General features: G+C 45.5%; 2 protein-coding genes across 2 annotated transcripts; one reads left to right on the top strand and one right to left on the bottom strand.

Moving 5' to 3' along the window:
- Positions 1-1,479: 1,479 nt before the first annotated feature.
- Positions 1,480-3,209, top strand: LOC133928069 (uncharacterized). The gene is made up of 2 exons (XM_062374353.1): positions 1,480-3,091; positions 3,198-3,209. Exons 1-2 carry the CDS (start codon positions 1,595-1,597, stop codon positions 3,207-3,209), a joined length of 1,509 nt encoding a protein of 502 aa, XP_062230337.1. The 5' UTR covers positions 1,480-1,594.
- A 3,827-nt stretch (positions 3,210-7,036) lies between these two features.
- Positions 7,037-20,715, bottom strand: LOC133928816 (probable transmembrane GTPase FZO-like, chloroplastic). Its single transcript, XM_062375305.1, has 11 exons — positions 19,999-20,715; positions 19,050-19,621; positions 18,859-18,927; positions 17,751-17,948; positions 17,068-17,199; positions 14,010-14,096; positions 13,459-13,902; positions 12,885-13,052; positions 8,174-8,404; positions 7,569-7,684; positions 7,037-7,459 (listed from the first exon to the last, which is right to left on the bottom strand). Exons 1-11 carry the CDS (start codon positions 20,456-20,458, stop codon positions 7,177-7,179), a joined length of 2,760 nt encoding a protein of 919 aa, XP_062231289.1. The 5' UTR covers positions 20,459-20,715; the 3' UTR covers positions 7,037-7,176.
- Positions 20,716-25,332: the final 4,617 nt, after the last annotated feature.

The raw sequence follows: 25,332 nt of genomic DNA, 5'->3' as shown, positions 1-25,332 counted from the left end.
CACGCATGCTATACCGAACTGTCCTACCTCTTGCACGAGCATGCATGCCCCGGATTCCAAGGATTGTCGCGATTTTGTTTGTCGCTGTCTCGTACCGCGACAAATCCACGTGGCGCAATTAACAATTTTTGGCGGTCCCACAGCGCGACAAAGTTCTTTATCGCTGTACAACTGCGCGACAAAGGATGATCCCGGTGCCGTAGCGTGACAGAGGTATATTTTTGTAAAAAAACGTATATTATTTTTGTAAATTACGAAAAAAAAATATTATTAGGATATACAGTTGGAAGAGTACCTTCCTCCAATACCCTCTTGCAAGGGAAAAATGTGGTTATTAGCGAACGCAAGCAGTCGTATAAAGTAATCACCACTTGCATTTGAGTAGAAAGAATTGTTTGAAATATTATGCATAGTACAAAGTCAACTTAAAATCAACAATGCTCGTGACTAGCTTAAACTACGATCAAGATAACTAAAATCACAATTTTAGTCCTAAAATCCCTTTTTTCCCGGGAGAGGATAGACCAACAATCCTGTGACTCTACGGGTGCCGAGTTGACCTGACTCCCACCTTGAATCCCATTCAAGATAAAATCTCGGTCTTAGTTACTAATTCACTTATGTGAATCTGACTGGATCCGAACTCCTGTCAAGATAGAATCTCAGTTCTGATTTAAACTGAACCCCAATTCAATTCTGTTGGTTCTTGTTGACTATGTGAAATTTATGTTCTAAAGGTCATAAGCTTCACATACAAATGGCAATTTCAGTGGTTAGTATATAAAAATCAGGTATTGTGTCCAGAATAGGGGTGACAATTCTAGTAATATGCCATCATCCATGCTAATAAAATTATGTTAATTTTGATGTATATAATTAAGACATGTTCATTGTGTTATTTGGTAGAATCCATAACGTTACGATTCGGATCCACAGTCGAATTTGTCTACAAGAAAATCAATCCAACTCAGAAACCCGACTTAGAAAGCCTACAAGCTTCCAATGGAGAAGTTCTTGCCAAGTCAAGCTGGCACAAGGTAATTTTTTTTCTGTTCGATCGTTAGCAAGAGAGCAGTCTAAACACAGGAAATCTAGATCGCAAGAACTTCGCAATGGTGGATCATTATACTTGTGTACCATGCCACAGTGCTGCTGAAGAAGCTCTTTGTTATGATCGGAAATACTTATAGTAGGCGCAGACAGCATGCGCCAGAAAATCCAAATAATATCTAAGTTACCATATTTATATAGATAAGCATAGTTAGATTAGGAATAGATAATATAATCAGATAAGGTAGGAGTAGTTGAGATAGAATTAGGAGACCGAATTGTAATAGGATTAGAATTGGTTGGCTGGGACTCTATTTATTGAGCAGCCAATACATGAAAGAGGTAAGCAATAGATTAATTTAATTCTCACCTCAAGTTCCCTGTTTTCTCACCTCTGCTTCTCATTGGTCGGCGCCTTGGCATCTTCATCTTCTCCACCACGGGCAGGAAGCCGGCAAGAGACAGACCGGCCACCTCTCACGCTTATCTTCTTCGGTCGCTGTCGCAAGGACGTGACAACTTGGTATCAGAGACACCACCATCCATGGGCTCCGGGGCCGATCACGACCAGTTCAAGAAACTCCTCGCCGAACAACAGGAGCTGCTGCGCACTGAATTTCAAACAAATTTCTCCAACATCCAGTCTACCCTGACCGATGTCACCACAGCATTAACCGGTGTGATGAATCGGCTGACGCGATTGGAACAGGCTAAGTCGGTGGCAGTTTCAGGCAACGCGGACGAGTCGGCCAATGATTCCCAATTAGATGGCATCGACCCACCGGCGGTCACCGATGATGCTACTCGGACCATGGCTGCTTCAAGTGTGAGGAAGACACCAGGCGACAGGGCTATTCTAGGCGGTCCTGGAATATTGCAGAATCCCGGCTTGGCGTCCCGAGGCACCAACTTTCTGCCCGCGCATCCGCCGGGGGATCGACGGCAGTATTCTCGCCGAGACCAAGAAGATGTCACAGAGGGCGTTTCAGGAGGCATACCCAAATTCTTCAAGCTGGATTTTCCTACATATGATGGCAAAGATGATCCTCTTCCGTGGCTCAATCGTTGCGAGATGTTCTTCCGTGTCCAGCAAACAGAAGAACGCCATAAAGTGTGGCTTGCATCTTTCAATATGGACGGCGACACTCACCACTGGTACGCCCATCTGGAACGAGTTCGCGGCGAGCCACCGTGGCCAGTGTTCAGGCAGCTCTGCAACGCACGTTTTGGGCCACCTATTCGAAGCAATCCACTGGGAGAACTCCGACTCCTTCGTCAAACAGGATTTGTTAATGACTACCAATGTCGTTTCTTGGCCCTGCTAAGTCGTGCCGATCCTTTGACAGAGACACAAGAGCGGCAACTTTTCACATCTGGCCTTGCTGACGAGATTCGTATTGATGTCGAGCTCCAAGACCCTATGGACCTTGAGCACGCCATGAGTCTGGCCCGTGCCTATGAGAAGAAGGCGACGCGTTATGGCCGCGGTGCGAACACGCGCATACCACCGCGCAGCATCCCTTTGTCTGCTTCCGGCGCGACGCCGATACCTTCCACGGGCGACGGCGCGCACCTCCAGCGGCCGATCAAGCGTCTGACGCCGTCTGAGATGGCAGAACGTCGCCGCTTGGGTCTGTGTTTCAATTGTGACGACAAGTTCACACGTGGCCACCGGTGTGCCCACCTCTTCTATGTCGAGCTCGATGACACCACGATGGACGACGGTATTAACGAAGATCACGAAGAGCCAGCAGATGAACCGCATATCTCTCTTTACGCGGTGGCAGGTGTCCAGTCCGCAGGCACCGTCCGTCTCCGGGTCACTTTGGCTGGTCAAGCGCTGCTGGCACTGGTGGACTCAGGATCGTCTCACAACTTTATACGAGACAAGGTAGCAGTATGTCTGGGGCTGCATCTCCACACAGTGCGCACAGGCTTATGCGTGACCGTGGCTAACGGTGATCAGCTCCGCGCCACAGGTGTTTGCCGATCTCTATCAATTGGCGTTGGACAGGAGGTGTTTAAGCTGGATTGTTTTGCAGTACCCCTGGGAGGCTATGATTTGATCCTTGGAACACATTGGCTGCGTTCACTTGGGCCAATATTGTGGGATTTCAACAAACTAACAATATCCTGCGTTCTCAAAGGTCGCCGAGTAATTTGGCAAGGGGTGCCCATAACAGAGCATACTATTTTCACTATTCATCAGGAGGGCACTATTATGGAGCGCTTACTTACAGAATTCGCAGCTTTGTTCAATGATCCATCGGGTTTACCACCGGCACGCATACATGATCACCGCATTCACCTCTACAATGGAGCAATGCCGGTTGCGGTGCGACCATATAGATACCCTCAACTCCAGAAGGATGAGCTGGAACGTCAGTGTGCCGACATGCTCAAACAAGGTCTTATACGCCTCAGTACTTCGGCCTTTTCTTCACCAGTTCTCTTGGTTAAGAAACGCGATGGTTCATGGCGTTTCTGTGTCGATTATAGGGCCCTCAATGCCATAACAATCAAGGATAAATTTCCTATTCCAGTAGTTGAGGAGTTGTTGGACGAACTTCGTGGAGCATGCTATTTCACCAAATTGGATCTTCGCAGTGGCTATCATCAAGTTCGCATGCATGTAGCTGATGTGGAAAAGACAGCATTCCGAACCCATCAAGGTCATTATGAATTTTTGGTAATGCCGTTTGGTCTGACAAATGCACCGGCGACATTTCAAGCACTCATGAATGACATCCTTCGCCGGTATCTTCGACGTTTTGTTCTTGTCTTTTTTGACGATATCTTAATTTATAGTTGTTCGTGGGCTGATCATTTGCGACATGTCCGAATGGTCCTGGAAACGTTGCGCCAACACAATCTGTTTCTCAAGAAATCCAAGTGCCTTTTTGGGGTTTCATCTGTTTCTTACTTGGGACATGTCGTGACGGCGGATGGCGTGGCTATGGAAAGTCAAAAGGTTCATGCCGTGAAAGAATGGCCCGAACCAAAGTCGATTCGTGCGCTCCGTGGATTTTTGGGTCTGGCCGGTTATTATCGCTGTTTTATTCAGAATTATGGCAACATTGCAGCTCCTCTCACACAACTTCTGAAGAAAGACCGGTTTGCTTGGACAGAGGCAGCCTCTCAGGCGTTTATCGCACTAAAAAGTGCGCTATCCTCAGCCCCAGTACTACAATTACCAGATTTCCGTCGCAATTTCATCGTGGAATGCGATGCTTCAGGTTCTGGCATTGGTGCCGTATTACATCAATCATCTGGACCAGTGGCGTTTTTCAGCAAGGCTTTGACGCCACGACATGGAGGATTAGCAGCTTATGAGCGTGAACTCATCGGGTTGGCACACGCTATCAGACATTGGCGACCTTATCTTTGGGGTCGACACTTTATAGTAAAAATAGATCATTATAGTTTGAAATTCCTTCTTGATCAGCGGCTTTCAACAATCCCTCAACATCGATGGATAAGTAAATTATTGGGATTTGATTTTGAGGTGGAATATAAACCTGGCGCAACTAATACAGTGGCTGATGCCCTTTCCCGCCGTGATGCTGAAACTCTGGTGGCCACTGCTATATCAGCACCTACATTTGTCTTATGGGATGATCTTCGGCAAGAATTAGAGGCTGACCCAGAATTACATCATCTCCGTGAAGATGTTCTAGCTAGCAAGAAAGGGCCGGCTTGGGAAGTCTGTGATGGATTGGTCACCATTGGCCGCCGTATTTTTGTACCGGCTCACTCATCCTTGATTTTGCAATTGTTGGAACAAGCTCATTCTACAGGCCATGAAGGCGTTCAACGGACTCTTCATCGTCTTCGTGCAGATTTTCAGATTCCAGGGGACAAGAAGCTAGTGCAGAATTTTGTACGGGATTGTCCAGTATGTCAAAGAAACAAAACTGATCATCTTCATCCAGCTGGATTACTGCAATCCTTGCCAATTCCATCACAAATATGGAGTGATATAGCCATGGACTTCGTGGAAGGACTGCCGAAGATCAACAGCAAATCTGTTATTCTTACGGTGATTGATCGGTTTTCCAAATACGCTCATTTTATTCCATTAGGTCATCCTTATACAGCAATTTCAGTGGCTAAGGCATTCTTTGATGAGGTAGTACGCTTACATGGATTTCCGCAGTCAATTGTTAGTGATCGTGATCCTACTTTCACAAGCAATTTGTGGAAAGAGCTTTTTCGTCTCTCAGGTACTCGTTTACATATGAGCTCTGCATTTCATCCACAAAGTGACGGTCAATCAGAAGCTGCAAATAAAGTAATCATCATGTACCTTCGCTGTTTGACGGGGGATCGACCAAAACAATGGCTTCGATGGTTGCCTTGGGCCGAGTATTGTTACAATACAGCATATCATTCCAGCCTTCGTGACACTCCTTTTCAAATAGTGTACGGTCGTTCTCCTCCTACACTCCGTGCGTATGATAAGGGCGAAACTAGAGTACAGGCTGTGGAGCAATCGTTGTTGGAACGGGATGAGTTCTTGGCTGATGTTAGAGAACGCCTTCTCCAATCACAAGAGCATGCTAAACATTATTATGATGCTAAACACACAGATGTAGCATTTGGTATTGGAGATTGGGTATGGTTGAAGCTGCTTCATCGGCCTGCTGCTGTAATACAGGCGTCAAAAGGGAAGCTTTCTCCTCGTTTCTATGGTCCCTTTCAGGTATTAGCTCGTGTTGGTGATGTGGCCTATCGTATTCGACTGCCGGAGGGAGCAAAAATCCATGATGTGTTCCATGTGGGCGTTCTAAAAAAATTTTATGGCCAACCACCGCAAGACATCCCTCAGTTGCCACCACTGCTTAATGGACGAGCTTTGCCTACACCAGCTCTAATTGTTCGCAGTCGTCTTGCTAGAGGAATTTGGCAGGTTTTGGTCCGATGGCAAGGTCAGGATGCTTCCAATGCAACTTGGGAAGATGTGGCATCGTTTAAGCAGCGCTATCCAAATTTTCAGCTCGAGGACGAGCTGTTTCCGAAGGAGGGGAGAGATGTTATGATCGGAAATACTTATAGTAGGCGCAGACAGCATGCGCCAGAAAATCCAAATAATATCTAAGTTACCATATTTATATAGATAAGCATAGTTAGATTAGGAATAGATAATATAATCAGATAAGGTAGGAGTAGTTGAGATAGAATTAGGAGACCGAATTGTAATAGGATTAGAATTGGTTGGCTGGGACTCTATTATTGAGCAGCCAATACATGAAAGAGGTAAGCAATAGATTAATTTAATTCTCACCTCAAGTTCCCTGTTTTCTCACCTCTGCTTCTCATTGGTCGGCGCCTTGGCGTCTTCATCTTCACCACGGGCAGGAAGCCGGCAAGAGACAGACCGGCCACCTCTCACGCTTATCTTCTTCGGTCGCTGTCGCAAGGACGTGACACTCTTTAACATCTCTTTCTAGGCTGCCCCAGTCAGCAAGTTGTTATTTCGGTTTTAGAAGCTCTTGAAGACTGAATGTACAGATTACAGCAAACAGTTTACATGGAAATAGTTGTTCTTGCCTGTTGGAGTACCTGGACTATCCGAAATCACAGGTGTTTGATAATACTAATCCAAAAACGAACAACTGGAAAAGATGCTTCAACTTGGAACTTTCCACGGTTATCTATGAAAAAGAATACTTCCCGGTTCCCAGATATACAGAACTGGTTAGATAGCCATCTGTATTTTTCTTGGTTTTCTACATGGGGTCTCTTTCTTTGCCTGCAACTATAAACTCCTTTAACCTTTTTATCGACATCTGTAGAATCGTTTTCAACTGTTCAAAGCAAGTTTTTGACACACCAGTGTAGGATCACAGCAACCTTCTACGACGGTCCTCATGGCAACTGCTTAGAGAACAGAAAATCACTCCAATATTGATCAATAGAAAATTTGGCAACAGTGTCACCCCTCTGATTATTTGATCGCTTTATCACTTGTTCTGAAGATATGATATATACTACAGGTTTATCAGACGGTAAAGTCACTACGTCAACATCGTCACAATACAACACGAATTAACAAATTTTAATTAGTGGGCCATTCATACAAAGAGCTAAGTACAGACAAACGAAGGTATGAACAAAAGTGAAACCTCATGGTCCATGAAGATTTTGGATTTCGACTTTCAAACTTTGGAGCTTACGCTCAACAACAGACAACTCACCCTGAACGCCCTGCAACCAATCTATTTTTCGCTGACATGCGTCTTGGTATGGTTTGCTGATAACCTCAACGAAATTGACTAGTTTATTAGCACTCTGCGAGATATCCTTCTGGATAGCTTCATCAACTTTACCAGACAGTGCATCAGCAGCCTTGCTAACCTTCTCTATTGCAAGTTTTCGTTGACCAGGGAAATTCGATATTACAAGAAACCTGAAAAAGGATCATCGTATATATGCATATGGTTACACATCAGTCCATCCCATGTCATTGTTAGAAGAATTTGCAAACGAGTGGTTTCCAGTTATCAATTAAGAATTACCCGCAAGCTGAGCAAAGAGCAAGAGCAAGAAGATCTTCAAGTGTAGTTGACAAAACAGATGTCAAAAGAAAAGCTGACAATCCAGCAACGCCTAGCCCTCCAAATGTTCCAAAAGCCTTCACATGAAATAGCTAAGCTCAGAAGGAAAGATCACAATGGAAAAATAAGGACGAACAATAAATGGATAACAAAGCAACCTGCAGTTTGAAGTCTTGGCATGCACTCAGATGTAGTTCAAAACTTATGAGTTGGAGGTATTCAGTTAAATCTAAAATACAGTAAAACAGGTATTCTTCCGTTCCAATTCACGAGGCATGTACATTCTTTTTGAGATTGTCCTTGCAAAAATTCATGTGACAGACAGACGTTTCGTTTGTAAATAAATGTTACAAGAAACATCAGTTCAGTAGGGCATTTCAATAGTTTGGCCTATTATCCTAGTATATAATATCTGTGCTGAAACTTCCACATGCTTTATTTCCCCAAAAGACTAAGAGGTACACTGTACTTCCTGTAACTAGAGCCACAACATTCTTTTAGGGTCAAGAAAGCGTTTAAAACATATCAATTGGCATAAGGAACATCAAGGGCCTTAATAGACATACCACTTCTCGGACTTCTTCTTCAAAAACCTTAGCAGCAGCACTGGCGCTGAAGCCATCCAGTGCCTTTATGCTGAGTTTCTCCCCTTCATTAGCAAGTCCATTTGGATCTAACAGAACCCTTTGTTCCTGAGCAACCAGTGAATCCCATCTTTCGTGGAAACACTCCAAGTATAAATTTGCTTCACGCGTATTGCTAGAACTCAACCATGTCGAATATTCACCTAGTAAATTCTAACAAAAGAAAGGAGGTTTTTGCTGATAACATGAAGAAATAAGCATGGTAAAGCAAATAATTAGAATATGAAAACAAAACAAGAATAACAATCACAATATACCAATAGAAGAGAGTAGCATAATAGAGTCACTCTGAGAGTAAAATTAACAATGCTGCAAAATTGGTAAATTAAATGAAATGAATAGGCACAACTTGCATTGTTTGATTGCACAGTTCAGGTTTAATAAATGGTGGCCATGTGATTGTTTATTCCATGCACCTGCAAAGTCCCGTTCAATGAATGGTGACCATGTGATTGATTATGCCATGCACCTGCAGAAGTCCAGTTCTACTAAAGGAACATCTAGAAGATGAATGCAAGGATGAGCTGAGGCTCAGATTGCCTTGTGCGACGTCGTTCGCCCAGCCCACCCAGGTTCGAACACTGGGATCATGACACAGTCACATGAGTTGCCTCACTGTAGCATGTAGGCCTCTAATTAGTGTTTTGGTAAATAATGACTACACTTATTTGTGGACTAACATTGAGGTATGTGAAAGGTTAGTCCCGGAATCGATGAAAAAGCTAGAGGATGCATGTGTAAAGAACATGTGACGATGACTCTCTTGGCTATTTGGATTGCATACTTTATAACCTTGAGTTCCCCTCTCCCTCTCATTGCTCAGATGAGCATTCTTAGTGAGAGTGAGAGCATTCCAATGCTTTGATTCAAGTGTTTGAGCTTTGTGGCACTAATGATCCTTCAATGAAGCGCCATCGACTTGTTACTCTTGGAGGTTATCGACTCCTAGACGGCTTGGAATTAGTCGAATCGATGAGCCCTTCAAGAAGCTTGTGAAGGAGCCCCGGTTGTGATTGTGAGAGGCCCTATGCATGCCTCGCCAGAGCGGTTAAATGCAACTTTAGTAAAATCGAGGTATTGAGAGGTTCATTGGACTAACTAAGCCCAAGATCAAATCTAGTTCTTTGTGAGAATCGGTGACTTGGTAGAGAAGCAGTTAGAGGCTTGAACACACCTCAACGTAGATTAAGGGTGACCAGCAAGCCATTGATACCACGAAGAAAAAAATCCATTGTCTCATTTGTGTGGTATCTTTTAAGCTCAATTCATATTTGTGCAATTTACATTTTTGCTGTTCATATTCCTAGAAATTGAATTGTTGCATGTCACCATAAGATTACAAAACCTTGACTTATATCAACTTAGGTGTAGTCCTATTTATCTTGCTTAGTGATCAATTGATTAAATTTTGTAACTAGAATTGATCGTTTAGAAATTAGTTTTAAAACTATCTATTCACCCCACTCCAGTCGCTATCCTAGATCTTACACTCACCCTTCCTGTTGTTGGTGTGCGTGGACCACAATGGTAAGGCGACGTGCCTGTAGCTAGCAAAGCCCTTCTGCGTGTTTGTGAATCTCCTCACCAACGCAAGTGCACATTATGTAGGCCTAGAGGGCACAAAGGGTAGTTTGTATGTGTGTGGGAGTGAGTGGCGTGCGTTTGTGTGTGCGTTCAGATACCACTTCAGTAGCGCTGTAATAGCGAAAAAAAGAGTGAAATGCACCCACAGTCCCTTAATTTCTGTGAGGATGTCACCTAAGTCACTAAACTCTCAAAATGCTAATTCGGACCCCTAAACTTGCTAAATGTGCCATGCAAGGACCAAAAATTAGCATTGACTCGCTTACGTGGCATGCTAACTTGACAACATAATCAATCTCTCTCCTGTCTCTTTTCTATCTGCTTGCTCAACCTCCTTCATCGCTAGCTAGATCTCCATCCATGGACGAGGGGAGCAACGACCAAGGGCGTGCGGCTTCAACACAATAGCGGCGGTGCTCCATGCCTGCATAGCTCCATCGTGACTTTGCATAAGGAGAGAAGCAACTGAGACGAGGGGATAAGGATTGGCGTCGCTAGAGGTTGACCAAGTTCCGGCGTGGCGGTGGCAGAGACCGATTCCTATGTGGGGGCGGCAGAGACCGATTCCTGTGTGAGGGCGGCTGATTTGTCGACGGAGACTGATTCGTCAGTGATGGATGCTTATTTGGGGACGGTGGAGGCCCAATTCGTCGGCGGTGGATGACAATTCGAGAGTTGTGGAGGCCGATTCGTTTGCCGCTCGTGGACACACGGTTCTGCAACAACTATCAGTCGAGCTAGCTTCAACTGCATCCAACGGTGACGACGGAGGGGTGCGCAGAGCTCCTTGGGCTTGTGCGTGAAGAAGCAGATGCAACACGCGTAGCCAAGCTCATCCCTGCAATAGTGCGTCCGATATTGGCCGGATGGAGCTAGTGCCAAAGACGTCGTGCGCGTATTGGCCAAGATGCAAGTAGTGGCACTCCATCCAGTCGTGGGAGTAGGATCAGGAGCAAGGCTTCACATTGAGTCTGTACAAGAAGAATTCATAGAAGAGGGGAGGAAGAAAGGAAATGAGAGGATGGCATGTGGGTCCAAAATTGTTTTTTATTTTATTTGTAGGTCCAAAATTGTTTTTTATTTTATTTGTGAGGATGACATGTGGTCTCCGAAAATGTCATGTGGTGAGCCTTGGAGAAATACAAAGTCCTAACAAAATATATTACTCTCATTAAGGATATGTACAATAACGTTGTGACAAGTGCTCGAACAAGTGAGGGTGTCACCAATGACTTCCAACTTGAAATAGGACTACATCAAAGGTCAGCTTTGAGACCTTATTTATTTGCTTTGGTGGTGAATGAGGTCACAAGGGACATCCAGGGAGATATCCCTTGATGTATGCTATATGCTGACGATGTGGTGCTAGTTGACGAGAATAAGATAAGGGTTAATAGGAAATTGGAATCGTGAAGATATACTTTAGAATCGAAAGGTTTTAGACTTACAAGCAAAACCAAGTATATCAAGTGCAATTTCGGCGCTAATAGGCATGAAGGGAAAGATATTAGTCTCGGTGGAAAGGTGGTTCCTTTTCGATATTTGAGATCGATACAACAGAGGGATGGTGATATCAATGAAGATGTTAGTTATAGAATCAAAGACGAATGGATGAAATGGCATCAAGCTTATGGCATCCTCTGTGACAAGATGATGCCATAAAAGCTGAAAGGTAAGTTCTATAGGACGGCGATTCAACCCGTGATGTTGTATAGCGTCAAATGTTGGCCAACTAAAAGGTGACATGTCCAGCAGTTAAGTGCAGCAGAGATGCATATGTTGCGATGGATTTGTGGCCATACAAGAAAGGATCATATCCGAAATAATGATATATGTGATATGGTATGGGTAGTACCAATTGAGAAAATCCAACATCGGTTGAAATGGTTTGAACATATCCAATGGAGACCTTCAGAGTCACCTGTGCATAGCGGGATACTGAGGCCCGCTGATAATGTGAAGAGAGGCAAGGGTCGACCAAACCTAACATGGGAGGAGTATAAATTGATATTTGAAGGAATGGAATATCCCTAAAGAACCATCCACGGATAGAAGCATGTAGAAGTTAGCAATCCATGTGGCAAAACTATAACTTATGCATTAGTCTTCTTGTGCCATTATTACTTTTATTTTTTTTCAACTATAACTATTATCATTATTGTTTTCTCATTATCTTTTTAGCTGGATCTTGTTGGTTTCATCTCTAGCCTACCTAACTTGCTTGGGATAAAGGCTATTGTTGTTGTTGATGATGACATGTGGTCTCCCATGCTGGCATGTCACATCAACAGTGCAAGGCGGTCTAGGGGTTTATGGACCTTGCATGATACATTTAGCAAGCTTATGGGTCTGAATCTGCATTTTGAGAGTTTGGGGACATAGGTGACATCCTGTCACAAGTTTAGGGACCACTGGTGTATTTTACTCAAAAAAATATAGAAGATGAAGGTGACATCCTGCAGACTGCATGCATGGTGATCCTTTCAGAGTATATGTTGTTGCTGGAGTTAACCAAAATCACACCAGCCAGTTTTGGCCTGCTAAGCCCCTCCAGTGTTTATGGCTGGTCCCAGTCCAAGTTCCATACGTTTGTGCATCTTTCTACAATTCCACATATTTACTGAGCCTGTTACTGCCAGTAACTGACTGCGAAGCACATAGTTGGTGAAGGGCTGCTGACCATCCAGCTTTCCAAACTCTAGTGTAGAAATTTTTCTCAAACGAGCAAGATTTGTGAAATTGATAGAACCTTTCCTTCTATATCTCAAGTTATTTTATATAATTACATCAACAAAGTTTTAGCGTAGAGATTGCAAACACAGTTTGTCAATAATAGTCATGCTGCACAAATTGCCAGCATATAGTTAGCGATACTGCAATGTGATAGTCAAAATTATGAAAAGATTTTTTCACGGGAGTAAATTATGCTTGTCACTCGATGATTTTATGTGTAGTTTACAGAAAATTTAGGCAAATTCAGGCATGAATGATATGCTTGCAAGCAACCAGAATATGATAAGACTAAGAGTAAGTTCAGTATTAAACATACCACGGCATCATCAAGGGCTGGACTCAGAATATCATTCTGAACGAATGATGTGGCTCTGGCAGAAGTACCTGTTTTTCCTTGAACTGTGTATGTAAAAATAAGGTCAATGTTTGACAGCTGAAGTGTAGATTCCATGAGTGTTACCGCTCGACGTTTTGCTCTCTCAATCTGCAAGAAGAAAATATAAGCATGTTCTCAATCTCCAGGAACAAAATAAGTATTAAGCACATTGCACTCTACAGCTCTCACGAATTGTCAATGCTAGGTAAGCTATAGATGCATTTATGATAAGTTAAAAGAGTATTTAACCACATGCATACTATGGAGCTTGACAATTAATAGGAATGGCACGGAGAAAATGACTAAATTATCATAATACCCCTGGAAAGGACAGGGGCAATATATGAACTGTGTTTGTTATAAATGATCTTGAGGCAAGAAAATACAAATAAGTACAAAGCAGGAAAATCATCTTTAGTTTGCATTTGTGCCAATATTTTGCTGTAAAGGCTGAGCATATCACAGTGCAACTTAAATAGGATACAAAAGAAGTAGTAATCTTTGAAACACCTACAAGAGATGAAATCTGTTTCTGCCAAGAATTGCTGTCAGCCTCAAGCTTCACAGCATAATTATTTGCACCAGAAACAAGATCCCTGATGGATGTTAAGTCATCAACAGCTTTTTCATATTCTAGTTTCACGAGTCTTTGACATGAAGTTAGCAAACGATCTGCAATTCCTATTGGTGTTTCTAGTTTCAGCCGGACCCTTTCCTTTCCATTTTCTGTTGATCCATCCAAGAAGCTCAGTAGGTAATCCTCAAGTTCACAAAATTTGCTGCTTCTCCATCTAGGATCACTAAACATAGCTTCCTCGTAATGCTTTCCACCACTGCTTTTGGAATATGAAAGTTTGATTTCCAGAGCAGAGCGTGAAGATACAGGAAACAGTATTACATCCTCTGTGTTAAGCAATTTCCTTGCATTTTCCTTGACAAATGCAGTAGCTTCTTGAAGCTACACCCATCAGATTGAGAAGCAAAACAATGAATTAGCAACAACTAATACGAGCGAAACAATCTTGCTGGGATTTTGAATGGTACACAGATGATGTCATATCATACCTCATCGCTGTTCCGATAGAGGTCCAATTTGTTGAGAACAAATACAACTTTCTTCTTCCACTGCTGGACATACTGAAGAAATCCGACCTAGAAGTTATGAGAAACAACGTTTAGCTCTATTAGAAAATCATAACTCTAGAGACTTGTTGCGAAATATGTGATTCAGCAAGAAATCCGTGCAAAGACAAGATCCATTGCAACCTGTATTCTATAATTACCCTGGAAAGAAGACATGTAACATATAGATGAAATTTATTACAACATTGTCACAAATAGCATATGTTGAAAGACATTCAATTTGAGTTTTTGAGGGAATATAGCAATGAACCCTTGGTAGTGACAAACCTACATAGCACTTGAAACAATGAAAAATAAACTAAGCCAACCAAAAACGGTGAAGTAAAAAGTTACCAATCTGGATCAGTGGCAAAGAGATGCTAGAAGCTTAGGCTCCACTTAGAATTGCTGTGAGCCTGTGACTTCTTAAAAGCACTTATTTCTTTCTAGATTAGGGAATATTTTACTAGTTTTAGTAAGAGTTTGTTGTAAAAAGCATACTTTTTAGGAGATGTAACAACAAACTCTTACTAAAACTAGTAAAATATTCCCTAAACAGACTAGATTTGCAGCACAGAACAGCTAGTTAGCAACCACAAATTGAACATTATCATGCTAAACACAATACTCTTACTGTCGAAAAGAAACTGAAATTGAAAATTAAGCAGTTAGTTGGCAGTCAACTTTGCCAAACCTACGTTTAGGTAAAGTTACGCTTGCCACATTTTTGTAATGGGCAAATCAGCTGCAATAAGTGTGCCAAAAGTTAGTAATAATATTGAGTCTACTGCTTGAAATCGTTAGGGCTAAGAATGTGTGATACTTAGGTGTGGCAAAACCAGAAAGTTAGGCAAGGGACCTTTTTTACTCCCATCGAACCCAGGTACTTAGCCGCTAGCCCAGCTCAGCTGCCTTCACTTTTTTATTCAATTAATAATTAGTTTCACTAAAATCTACTCCCCAAGCAGGACTTGAGATTTGCACTGACTGGGAGTCTACAATTGTGAAACATTCCAGACTATCAATTGATACTCCAACCCCAACAACCTCATGCGTATCACCATATAAATAGTCTACTCTTTAGATAGAATCAATATGCCCAATCCATTTCTGGATTTGATTAAATTACATTTGATGAAATAGCACCAAGCTTCTGACATCCTCTGTGACAAGAGTAGGATGGCACAAAAGCTTAGCTTAAAGGCAAGTTCTATAGGACGGCGATTCGACCTGTGATATTATATAGAGCCGAATGTTGGTCAACTAAAAGGCGACATGTCTAACAGTTAAGTGTAACAGAGATGTGTATGTTGTGATGGATTTGTGGCCATACTAGAAAGGATCGGATCTGAAATAATGATATACATGATAGGGTAGTGGTAGCGCCAATCATAGTTGTTATGGCGTCGGGATATCGTCGCCATTACGACGATATGTTGTCGTGGCGGAAATCCCCTTGTCGCCACAAGGACGCCACGGCTCCGTCGTGTATGGCGTCCGCCATATCGCCATTGCGTCCCCGTGGCGCCTATATGGCGTCCTGTGGCACATGGCGGCTCTGTGGCGGGCGCAATAGAAGGTTAGGTTGGTGGTGACTTACCTGGTAATCCAGCGAAGGTCTAAAGAATCCGCTCGCACCATTCTGTCCGCATCCATCGAGAGCCCGCAAGGACTGAGGAACCCTAGCCTGAGCCGCCGGCACCAGAGGCAGGACAGTCGATCTCCACCCGCCCCTGCACTCGCTGTGTTCGCCGCCCCCACCTCGGATCTCCGGCTGCCCTCGCCCTCGGTGTCTCCCTCGCCGGCCGGCCCCACCCTCGAGTTGACATCTCCTGAGCCGGCTACCCCCGACCGCCCTCCATCGAGTAGCTCATCGGCTCCTCTTCTATTGTGTTTTTTTTGTTCTGTTTCAACTTTCACGCACACTAGCAGCCAGTAGGCCAGTAGCACTCTATGAGCACACACGCACACTAGCAGAGTAGCAGTAGGCCAGTAGCACACGCACACTAGCAGTAGCAGTGTAGCACACTTGAGCACTTAGCACGCACACAGATCAAGCAGCTAAGCACACATTGACACGTAACAGTAGGCTAGTAGCAGTGTAGCACACAGCTCAAGCACAGCTGCACTAGGCACACATAACAGTCGGGAGTAGGCAGTAGCTATACTCTAAGCTGTAGCACACATAGCAAAGTACCACACTTACACATAACAGTAACTTAAGCACCCTAGCACACAATGACACAACAGTACAACTTTGAGAGCTGAGAGAGTTACATGTCTTTTGTGCTACATTTACATTGTTATTTGCCTTTTGTGCTACATTTACATTTCCTAATATCATAGATTATAACTGTTAAACTACATTTACATTGTCATTTGTTAATATCCTAGACTATAATGTGTGTATTCGCCACGAGTGTATGGCATCGCCACGCCACGCGCCATGGCGCTATAAAGTTGTGAAGGTGGTGGGTTGCCGCGCCTCGCCATGCCGCCATAACAACCATGACGCCAATTGAAGAAAAACTTGTCCAACATCGGTTGAGATGGTTTGAACATATCCAACGGAAGCCTCCAGAGTCACCCATACATAGTGGGATACTAAGGCGTGCTAAAAATGTGAAAAGAGGTAAGGATCGACTAAACCTAACATGGGAGAAGTCTATAAAGAGAGACTTAAAAGAATAGAATATCCCAAAAGAACTTGGATAAAAGTGCGTGGAAGTTAGCAATCCACGTGTCAGAACCATAATTTATGCATCAATCTCCTTGTACAGTTATTACTTTTACTTTTTTACTATTACCAATACCTTTATTTATTATTGTTTTATCATCTCTTTGCAGTTGGATCTTGTGGGTTTTATATCTAGCCTACCCAAACTTGCTTGGGACAAAGGCTTTGTTGTTGTTGTGCTGTATCATTTATCTTTTCTGCAGTGATAGCAATCACAATATCAAATTGTGAACATTCGGCATAATAAAACAAATAACAACTTACCTCACTATCAGTTAATGGTCTATCTGATGATAGGACAAAGAGTATTAAATCAGCTCGTGGCACATATTCTTCAGTGAGTCGTTGCTGCCTCTGAAGAATAACATTTGTTCCAGGTGTATCAACTAGATTCATCTGTTCATTAGTACACATAGAGCATCTTATGAAAAGCAAAATGAAGTAAAGAAGCAAAGAACATACACTGTTGAGTTGGCCTTGTTACTGGTGCAATCATGCAACTACAAAAGGTAAATGAAAATAAGGTTGAATAGGACTGTCGGTGATTTTTTGGCATCTTCATTTAGATGTAGTAAATGCTGAGCAACAGCCAAGCAGTCAGGAATCTACAAGTAACGGACAGGTGGTACATGTCATCAACCATAGCAAGTCGAAGGAGAAAGAAGTTTGTTCCTAATAATTTATCACTAAACCTTTTGACAATTTGATCACAAAGTGCTTTCTTGGAACTAGTATATCTTTGAGTTTCATTCAGAAAGCAGCCTTCAAATGGGTGAAAAGGGAAACTACATCCGCCATCCTGAAGTAGCTAGCTTATATAACTCAATGCAGTTAAGTGAAGGGGAAAAGGCTAGCTTGGTAAGCATTGAATAACAAAATTGCATGCATACATCTCTGAGCTAAGTAAGGAATATCAACATGATAGTCACCAGCAATTCAGTACTTACTTCCTTCAAAATCGGAGCAGATAAATAGCACATGAATTGACCATCCGGGTGCCTCTCACATCGTTCAAAGCTCTCGGAATCAACCTCGGAATATGATAGCAGTGTGATCTCATTTGTCGTAGGCACAACTCCTTCCTGAAGATACTGCCTTCCAAGTAGAGCATTTATAAAAGTCGATTTTCCTGAGTTAAATTCACCCTGAGATAAATTGCAGGAGGATCTGATCAGAATGAGCAGCAAAAAGATTATTGAGCGAACAAAATGAGTTGAAGAATGTGGAAAATGTATAGCATAATGTGAAACAAAGAGTCAATATTTCCTAGTGAACAAGAAAACACTTTTGCTTTGCAGTTCAAACCAAACTGTTTGTGTGAGGAAAATATATATGACCAACAGGTCTGCTTATACAACAGTAGAACAGGACCTGCATTACTACTACTCTGGTTAGCTTAAGATCTGATAGGGATCAAAGCCATAATTTGCTAGAAAATTAACGAGCTTTATTTTTGTTTATACAGCACTATCAAGGATGTGGACACATATGCGGACAACATTTCACTAAATAAGGAAGTGAATAAGCAAATTTGATTAGTGAAATGGGTGGATTACAAGAATGAGCATAGAGGAAGTGGACATTCTCCACTCATACAAAGGCAAATAGGGAAAGAACTAAGAAGACATAAATTCAAACTGTATCCCATGACAAGATAAACCAGAAAAAAAGCATTAAATGGAACACATTAATTGGGAAGTTCATGAAATGTAAGAAATCCAAAAGAACAGATTTCAAACTATTGGTTCAATAGGATCGTAGGTTCCTATAAATAAAAAAGACAAGACAAGCGCAAGCAACATTCATAGAACATTGGTATTCATTGGTTGAGAAAAAGAAAGATTAAGATTGTCGATTGCTTTCAAGATAGATGCATGATATATTGATATGGTTGCCTTATAGCACCAGAAAGAGCAATTTCATTAGTCAGATGCATACCATTTCATGATTTAACATATGAATCATTAGTCTCGGCAGTATACAGGCAGATTATCTATATATGGGGTAGGTAACAGATGATGCCAGAATCAATACTTGATGTAAACCCAAAATTACCACAACAACCAACAAAAATGGCTCACTCAGGCGAGAAGCGGCATCAACCAGAAGCTCAGCCTCCTCCATCTGTGACCACATATCAGCAATTATAATCAAATCAAACATATGCTAGAGATGATGATATGAAGTACAATTGAATTCATTCCAGAGCATATTCAGCTACCAAATGTGTAACATTAGGTGATCACCATTGGTGCTGCCTTGCGGATAATGGCAACAGCTTCACTTAGAATAGGCCTTTCCGTCTCTATCAGCTGCATCACTTTTTCATCCAGTTTTGTGAATCCAGCAACTTTCGTCTTCTCACAAGTTACAACCATTACATTATTTGCTTCTTCCAACATACTAGCAGAAGAGTAACTGGCTTGTGGGACTTCCTCAGTCGCATCCACTTTTGAAAAGTCCCTTTCTATAAGATCATCCGTGAGGAGTTGCATAACAGCCAAGGAAGTAACGATTCCAGATGCACCAGATTGGAGCAACCTGGATGTGATGTCAGAATAAGTCCCTCCACTTCGCAGGTCCTTTAGAGTGAAGAAAATCGGAATCTTCACATGTTGACCGACACCACCATCCACACCATTCATAACAGCCTCAAAATCATCACTGCCACTATCTACGATAAGAAAATCAGCCCCTTCAGAACTTGAAGCGCTTATCGCAGAGTTCGCAGAGCTTATCGTTCTAGCAACAATAGGGAGATATATGGAGTCAGCATTTGATTTCATCATCATACTCCTTGCAACAATAGCAGGAATACCTGCATCAAAATGAATAAAGGGGTGTCTTAAAATACATTAATGTTGCAGTGCAGTTACTTCTTACAGCATAACTTCCTATTAAGAATACATTAGGATAGAGAAATCATCCGATGATCCATTCAAAATTATTGACGTGAAGCTTAGAACTTGTGGAAAAAGTGAAGAGTTAAGAGAACTCTAGTTAAGTTGGTAGCTGGTACACTACATGAATGATGGAAGTCCGTGACCGTATCAGCAATTCAGCATAAACCGGTTGTTGCAAAACGTAAGTTCGAGGTCAGTATACTCCGCACTCTCAACAACTGCTCAAAAAACAAGACAATACAGAATGGAAGAAGCAACGGAGAGAGAATTCGAAGAGAATTCAATCACTAACCATCGTCGGTGAGCACGACGCCACTCGCCCCGACCGCCGAGGCGACGTCGACGCGCTCCGCGATCAGCAGGTACGCGCGGTCCCCGACCGCCGCCTTGAGCGCGCGCGCGGCCTCGTACGCGCTCCCGCCGCCCTCCTCCCCGGTATCGAGCACGACGATCCCCACTCCCCGGGCCACGGCGGCGGCCACTTCATCCCCGGAGCGCAGCGCCTTGTCGGCGCCGACGCGCAGGACGAGCGCCGGGACCTGGATCTCCGGCCGCTTGAACCCGCCGGGGAACAGGGTCCGCGGAGGCTCCTTGGCGGCGCCACCGCCGCCGCTGGAGATGCCTCCTCCCGCGACGGCGCTGGCGTGGACTGCGCGGCGGAGGCGCCGGCGGGAGAGGAGGAGGGAGCAGAAGGGTGCGGCCGGGAGCGGGAGGAGGAGGCGGGTGAAGGTGGCGGTGGAAGCGGCGGACATGGAGAGCGACAGGGATGGGAGTGCGCCGCTAGCGCGCGTGTGGACAGTGGAGAAGGGAGCGAGCTGCGGTGGGGCGACTGGCGAGGTGAGGTGAGGTGAGGTGAGGTGGGAGAAGTGGGCGGTGGAGCCGTGGAGGAGAAGGCGTTTGTCGCGGATTTGGTTGGATAGGGCGGGGCACGGCCGCGATAGGGATTTGCCGTTTGCGGGCTCGGTCAGATGAGCCGTTTTGATCACAGAAATGGGATCCTCTAACCTCACTCCATCTCCATCGTGAGTTGCTGGATGTAGATGGATGAAAGGATTTGATGATATAGTATGTTATAACGTTGTTGCTATAACGTTGGACAGCGTGATATTGTTTAACACCTCATGAATCACTGTTTCACTCTCCAACTCATTTTGGTTAAGAAACCCCTATTTATCTCCCATTTCCTAAGAAATTTTTCATATCACATCGGCTGGACACTCACATTTATTGCTTAAGGCTTCGTTTAACATTGTATTAGCGTCGAGAGTAAATTCCTGACAATGATTTTAGGACGTATCGGACGATGGGTGTGTGATCTTTGTTCGGGATGCGTATATTGGATCTAGCTATGTGTGTGAGTCAAGAACACCGGAGTTTTTTAGGTTCAAACCCCCTCAGGGTAATAGCCCTACATCCTATGTATTCTTTTCTTGCGGTCTAAGTGAGATATAGATGATGTTCTTGCTAAGCCTTTTTCTCGGTCTCTTTCGCCTCTAGGTCTCTCTTTTTTCCCCATTCCCTTACAAGTCTGGTACTCCTCCTTTATATATCAGAGGGAGAAAGGATTTACACGTAAGTCAAGATATAAACGCAAGCCTAGCTAGAGCTTCCCACCTATGTCCATCATTACTAAGAGCAGACATATCCATTTGTTCTATGGCGCTACAGAGCCTGTTCCATCGCTCCACCACCTGCGTCATCCCAGTCGCCTGGACTGGCCTGTCCCGTCCCCATGCGTCGCCTGCGCACCTGGAAAAGACCTCTTGTCACACCCGTCAGGCCATCTCGTAGCTTTTAATGCTACGGGACGGGACACGGCAGCTCTGCGCTGACCATGCTTTGGACAACCCGAAAGAGGACCTGGGGAAGGGAAATACTCGAGTGAAAAGGTATTTATTGTGATTTATACTATTTGGACAAATACCTGCCCCGCGACCAGAGGGGACTGGTCGCTAGGTTTGCTCCTATGACCTGGGGATTGGTCGCGGAGTTTGGTCGGAGAGCCTGGTTGTATGGTTGCTAGCTGGTCACACGAGGCGGCCACGATTCAGGACAAAACGTGACATGCAACACCTGCTAATATCTTACCGAAGTGGGTCCACCCGCAAGGGGACACTACTATTCTTTACTCGGATGATCGTGGAGGACTCGCCCGGGATGATTCTTTTTGGTATGCTGTTCGTTCCTGTCTATGGACCGTCCGGTTTGACCCCCTCAGGGGTATTTTTGGTCCTAGGAGGAATGTCGTAGGCCTATGTAGAACCAGCCCCTGGGCTTTGTAATGATGGGCATTTGGCCTTCATGTGGTTTTCCTCTGTGTTTGGATGATGAATAGTCTTCAGAGTGCCTGTATAGCTTAGGAAGAATCACATTAAGCCGCTCGTGAGCAACACTCCTGACGCTGAGGGAGACCCTTAGCACGACGAGCCTTTCGGTGGCGACCAGTGCTCGACCCGATTTAGGACTTGCGGCAATGTGGTCGTTAACCCTCGGGTGCCTTTACCCTATCATCGTGCGAGCAGGTTAGTTTCGGATCTCGTCCCGTCAACACGAGTGTGCAGGCTAACAAATCTCGGAATATGGTGGGAAATCGCGTTTGTCCATGGAGTCCTGCAACATAAAGGGTTTGATTACTTTAATGTGGAAAAACTTACAAGTCATGTTCACGCTCGTTCGGAAGGTCCTGCAAAATAGTCAAACAGGCTTGTCTCCAAGCAGCCTCATATGTAGAGCTGGCATATCACAAGCTGTATGATCGGCGACCAACCACCCCGGTCAACCTGACTGCGTGAGGCTGGGAAACTGGAGGTCGTTAGTGATCTGCGACCAGTTCCACGTGTGGTGGTCACGGCCGTGCCTGAGGTTAGGAATTTATGGCTGCCTGGGGCTTTAGAGAACGATCCCATAACGTCCAGCCCCCAGACAACGATAAGTCGGAAAAGTGGTATGGTTTGCAGTGCTCGGGCTAGTAGGTAGGTATTCCGGTCGTGGTGCTGGCACGACTCGCACCTTTTCACCTACTCACGAGCATCCTGGAGGGCAGTGGGAGGTCTGGCCTCCGTGTCTGCCTCCGAGGGTGTTAGGGAGCGCTGTGCCCCCCCCCCATCCTGAGCGATGTACTTCAGTAAAGGGTCATTGCTCCCTTTGTGGTAGAGGCGTCCCTCTACCAAGGAGGATTCTCGCGGTTAGCCCGCGTGACCTTTACTAATGACACATCGTTATCTGGGGTTGCTTGATTCTGAAGGTAGTTTGAGATCTGATCCATTCAAGTCGTACCCAAATCGAGTAGGGCATCCACATAATGGCCACCTGAGGTCGACGACACTAAGGGAGGCATTGCCTCCAAAGGTGTTGCCTCTGGTGTTCCGTTTCTAAGCGGAGCATCCCTTCCGCTTCGGCCCGAGACCGCAGCGGGTGGCTGTCGGTAACATGGGAACCAGGGGTCCCCGAGTCCCGAGGCCAGGACAGCAGAATACCACGTGGCGCCTTCCCTCGGGGACTATCTCCCCGAGGTCCGAGAAGACCAAGTTCCGGGAGAGGACACTCGGGGCCATGAACAGTGGTCCCTGAGTACCCGAGTTCCCCGAGGACCCAAGAAGTACAAGTTCCGGGAGAGGGCGCTCGGGGCCATGAACAGTGGTCCCCGAGTACCCGAGTTCCCCGAGGACCCGAGAAGGAAGTTCCGGGAGAGGGCGCTTGGGGTCATGAACAGTGGTCCCCGAGTACCCGAGTTTCCCGAGGACAGAGAAAGGACATATCGGGAGAGGGCGCTCGGGGCTATGAACAGTGGTCCCCGAGCACCCAGAGTTCCCCGAGGACCGAGAAAGGACATATCCGGGAGAGGGCGCTCTGGGCTATGAACAGTAGTCCCCGAGGACCTGAGAAGCCCCTTGTCAGTGGACCCCACATGTGCTCAGCGGTGAGGTGTAAATTGGTGAGAGGCCCGATGTTGCATTTAAGAGGGAGCATGGCCTGTCACTCCCAACCACTCCCCCCATGCCTGTTGTTAGTCCCTGCCACTGCCTGGTAGGGAGGTGTGGGGACATTTAATATGACGGGTCCCATCGCGCGTCATCCGGCGCGCCTTGGGATATTATCGTTGGGCTCGAGGCATATCGCCTACTGCCCGGTTGTGTCAGGCCTGCTCTGACCGGGCGGACACGCGGAGTTGCTCGGTGGCTGTCCGGTGGGCCCCCCTACTGCACCCACTGAAAAGCGGCATGACGACGACAGGACCGATCGGGGACGTATTTTTCAACCCCCCGTAACATCAAGCTACAGCCCATGATGGTTGCTTTCCATTTATGGCTCATGGGGACTCGTGCCCTCCTTTCTGGGCACGCCAAGCCCCCCCTACAGTATAAAAGGAAGGGGTGCACCCCGACGACGAGCTGGGGCTGAAGAGTCTGAGAGACTTAACAAGACCCAGATCAAGACAAGTTCAAGAAGTTCCACAGACGCAGACAAGCTAATGAAGATAGAACTCATGAAGCTCGAAGCAAGACCGAAGCTCTAGACTTAGATAGAAATCCTTGTAACGCAAGAGATCCACAGAGAGGCATTCCCAGAGCATTTATAGCATACACACAGGAGTAGGGTATTACGCTCCATGCGGCCCGAACCTGTCTAACTCCCTCGAGCATTTATTTCCGATCATCCGTCCCGCCTGCATCTTCCATTTACTCTCATTAATTCACATACGAGGTAGATTCAGAATCATCCCCCCAGCCGAATCTCAAAGGGGTCCCTCCGGATCCCCGCTTGAGGAGTTCATCCTCCAACAACTGGCGCGCCAAGTAGGGGGGTTGCATCTCTAAATCCGCCTTGATTTCTGCAGAAAAGATGGCAAGTGAATATCGTCTCCAACGCACCGGCTCCAACTCCAGCGAAGAAGTGGAGCCCATCGCTCAGGAGGCCCTAGTTTCTGCTGTTCCTCAGCAGCAGCAGCGGTCGGCCCGTACGGCGCCCCCTCCCTTGGGGGCAACAGCGCTGGGCCCAGTAGGGCCGCCGCCGCCATCGCAGGCGGGCCACCTAACCCTCAGCAAGCGGCAGACGCCCCTGCCGCAAGATCCACATCCGGACAGCGCCGGGCACCGTTACGGCGCAGGCTCGCCTTTGGTGACGCCAGCCCTGCGAGCGCGTTGCTTGCCCCCAAGATCTATTAGTTCCTGAGATGATCTCTGCCACCAGTTCGTGGCCAATTTTCAGGGCACCTTCACATGCCCCGGCTTGGAGTGCGACCTCCACACCATGAAGCAGCAAGAGGGGGAGACGCTGAGGAGCTTCATATAGTGCTTCAGCCAAGTCCGCAACACCATCCCGCGGATTACTCCCCATGCCATCATCGTCGCATTCCGGCAAGGCGTCCGTGACGAGCGGATGCTTGAAAAGCTAGGTACGCATGAGGTCGAGACCACCGCGGAGCTCTTCGCGTTGGCCGACAAGTGCGCTAAGGCGGCGGAGGCTCGGGCATGGCATGTCCCGCGCCCTGAGCAACCCGCTGCCGACAAGGCAGGTCCTTCCCGCTCTGACAGGCGGGAAAAGAAAAAGAGAAGGAGGCGCGACGCTGTCCCTATCGTGCCGGCAGAGGGCCCTGCCCGCAGGCTGGCACGCCGGGCCGCTGTTG

This window comes from Phragmites australis, chromosome 9 (assembly GCF_958298935.1).
Source record: "Phragmites australis chromosome 9, lpPhrAust1.1, whole genome shotgun sequence".
NCBI classification, from domain to species: domain Eukaryota; kingdom Viridiplantae; phylum Streptophyta; class Magnoliopsida; order Poales; family Poaceae; genus Phragmites; species Phragmites australis.
This window is presented reverse-complemented; position numbering and strand designations above follow the sequence as displayed.

Coding starts and splice junctions, on each gene's coding strand:
- LOC133928069 (XM_062374353.1), top strand. CDS start 1,595: ATGGGCTCCGGGGCCGATCACGACCAGTTCAAGAAACTCCTCGCCGAA.
- LOC133928816 (XM_062375305.1), bottom strand. CDS start 20,458: ATGTCCGCCGCTTCCACCGCCACCTTCACCCGCCTCCTCCTCCCGCTC. Junction 19,622..19,998: donor CGTCGTGCTCACCGACGATG/GTTAGTGATTGA, acceptor ATTTTGATGCAG/GTATTCCTGCTATTGTTGCA. Junction 7,685..8,173: donor AAGAAGAAGTCCGAGAAGTG/GTATGTCTATTA, acceptor TTTCATGTGAAG/GCTTTTGGAACATTTGGAGG.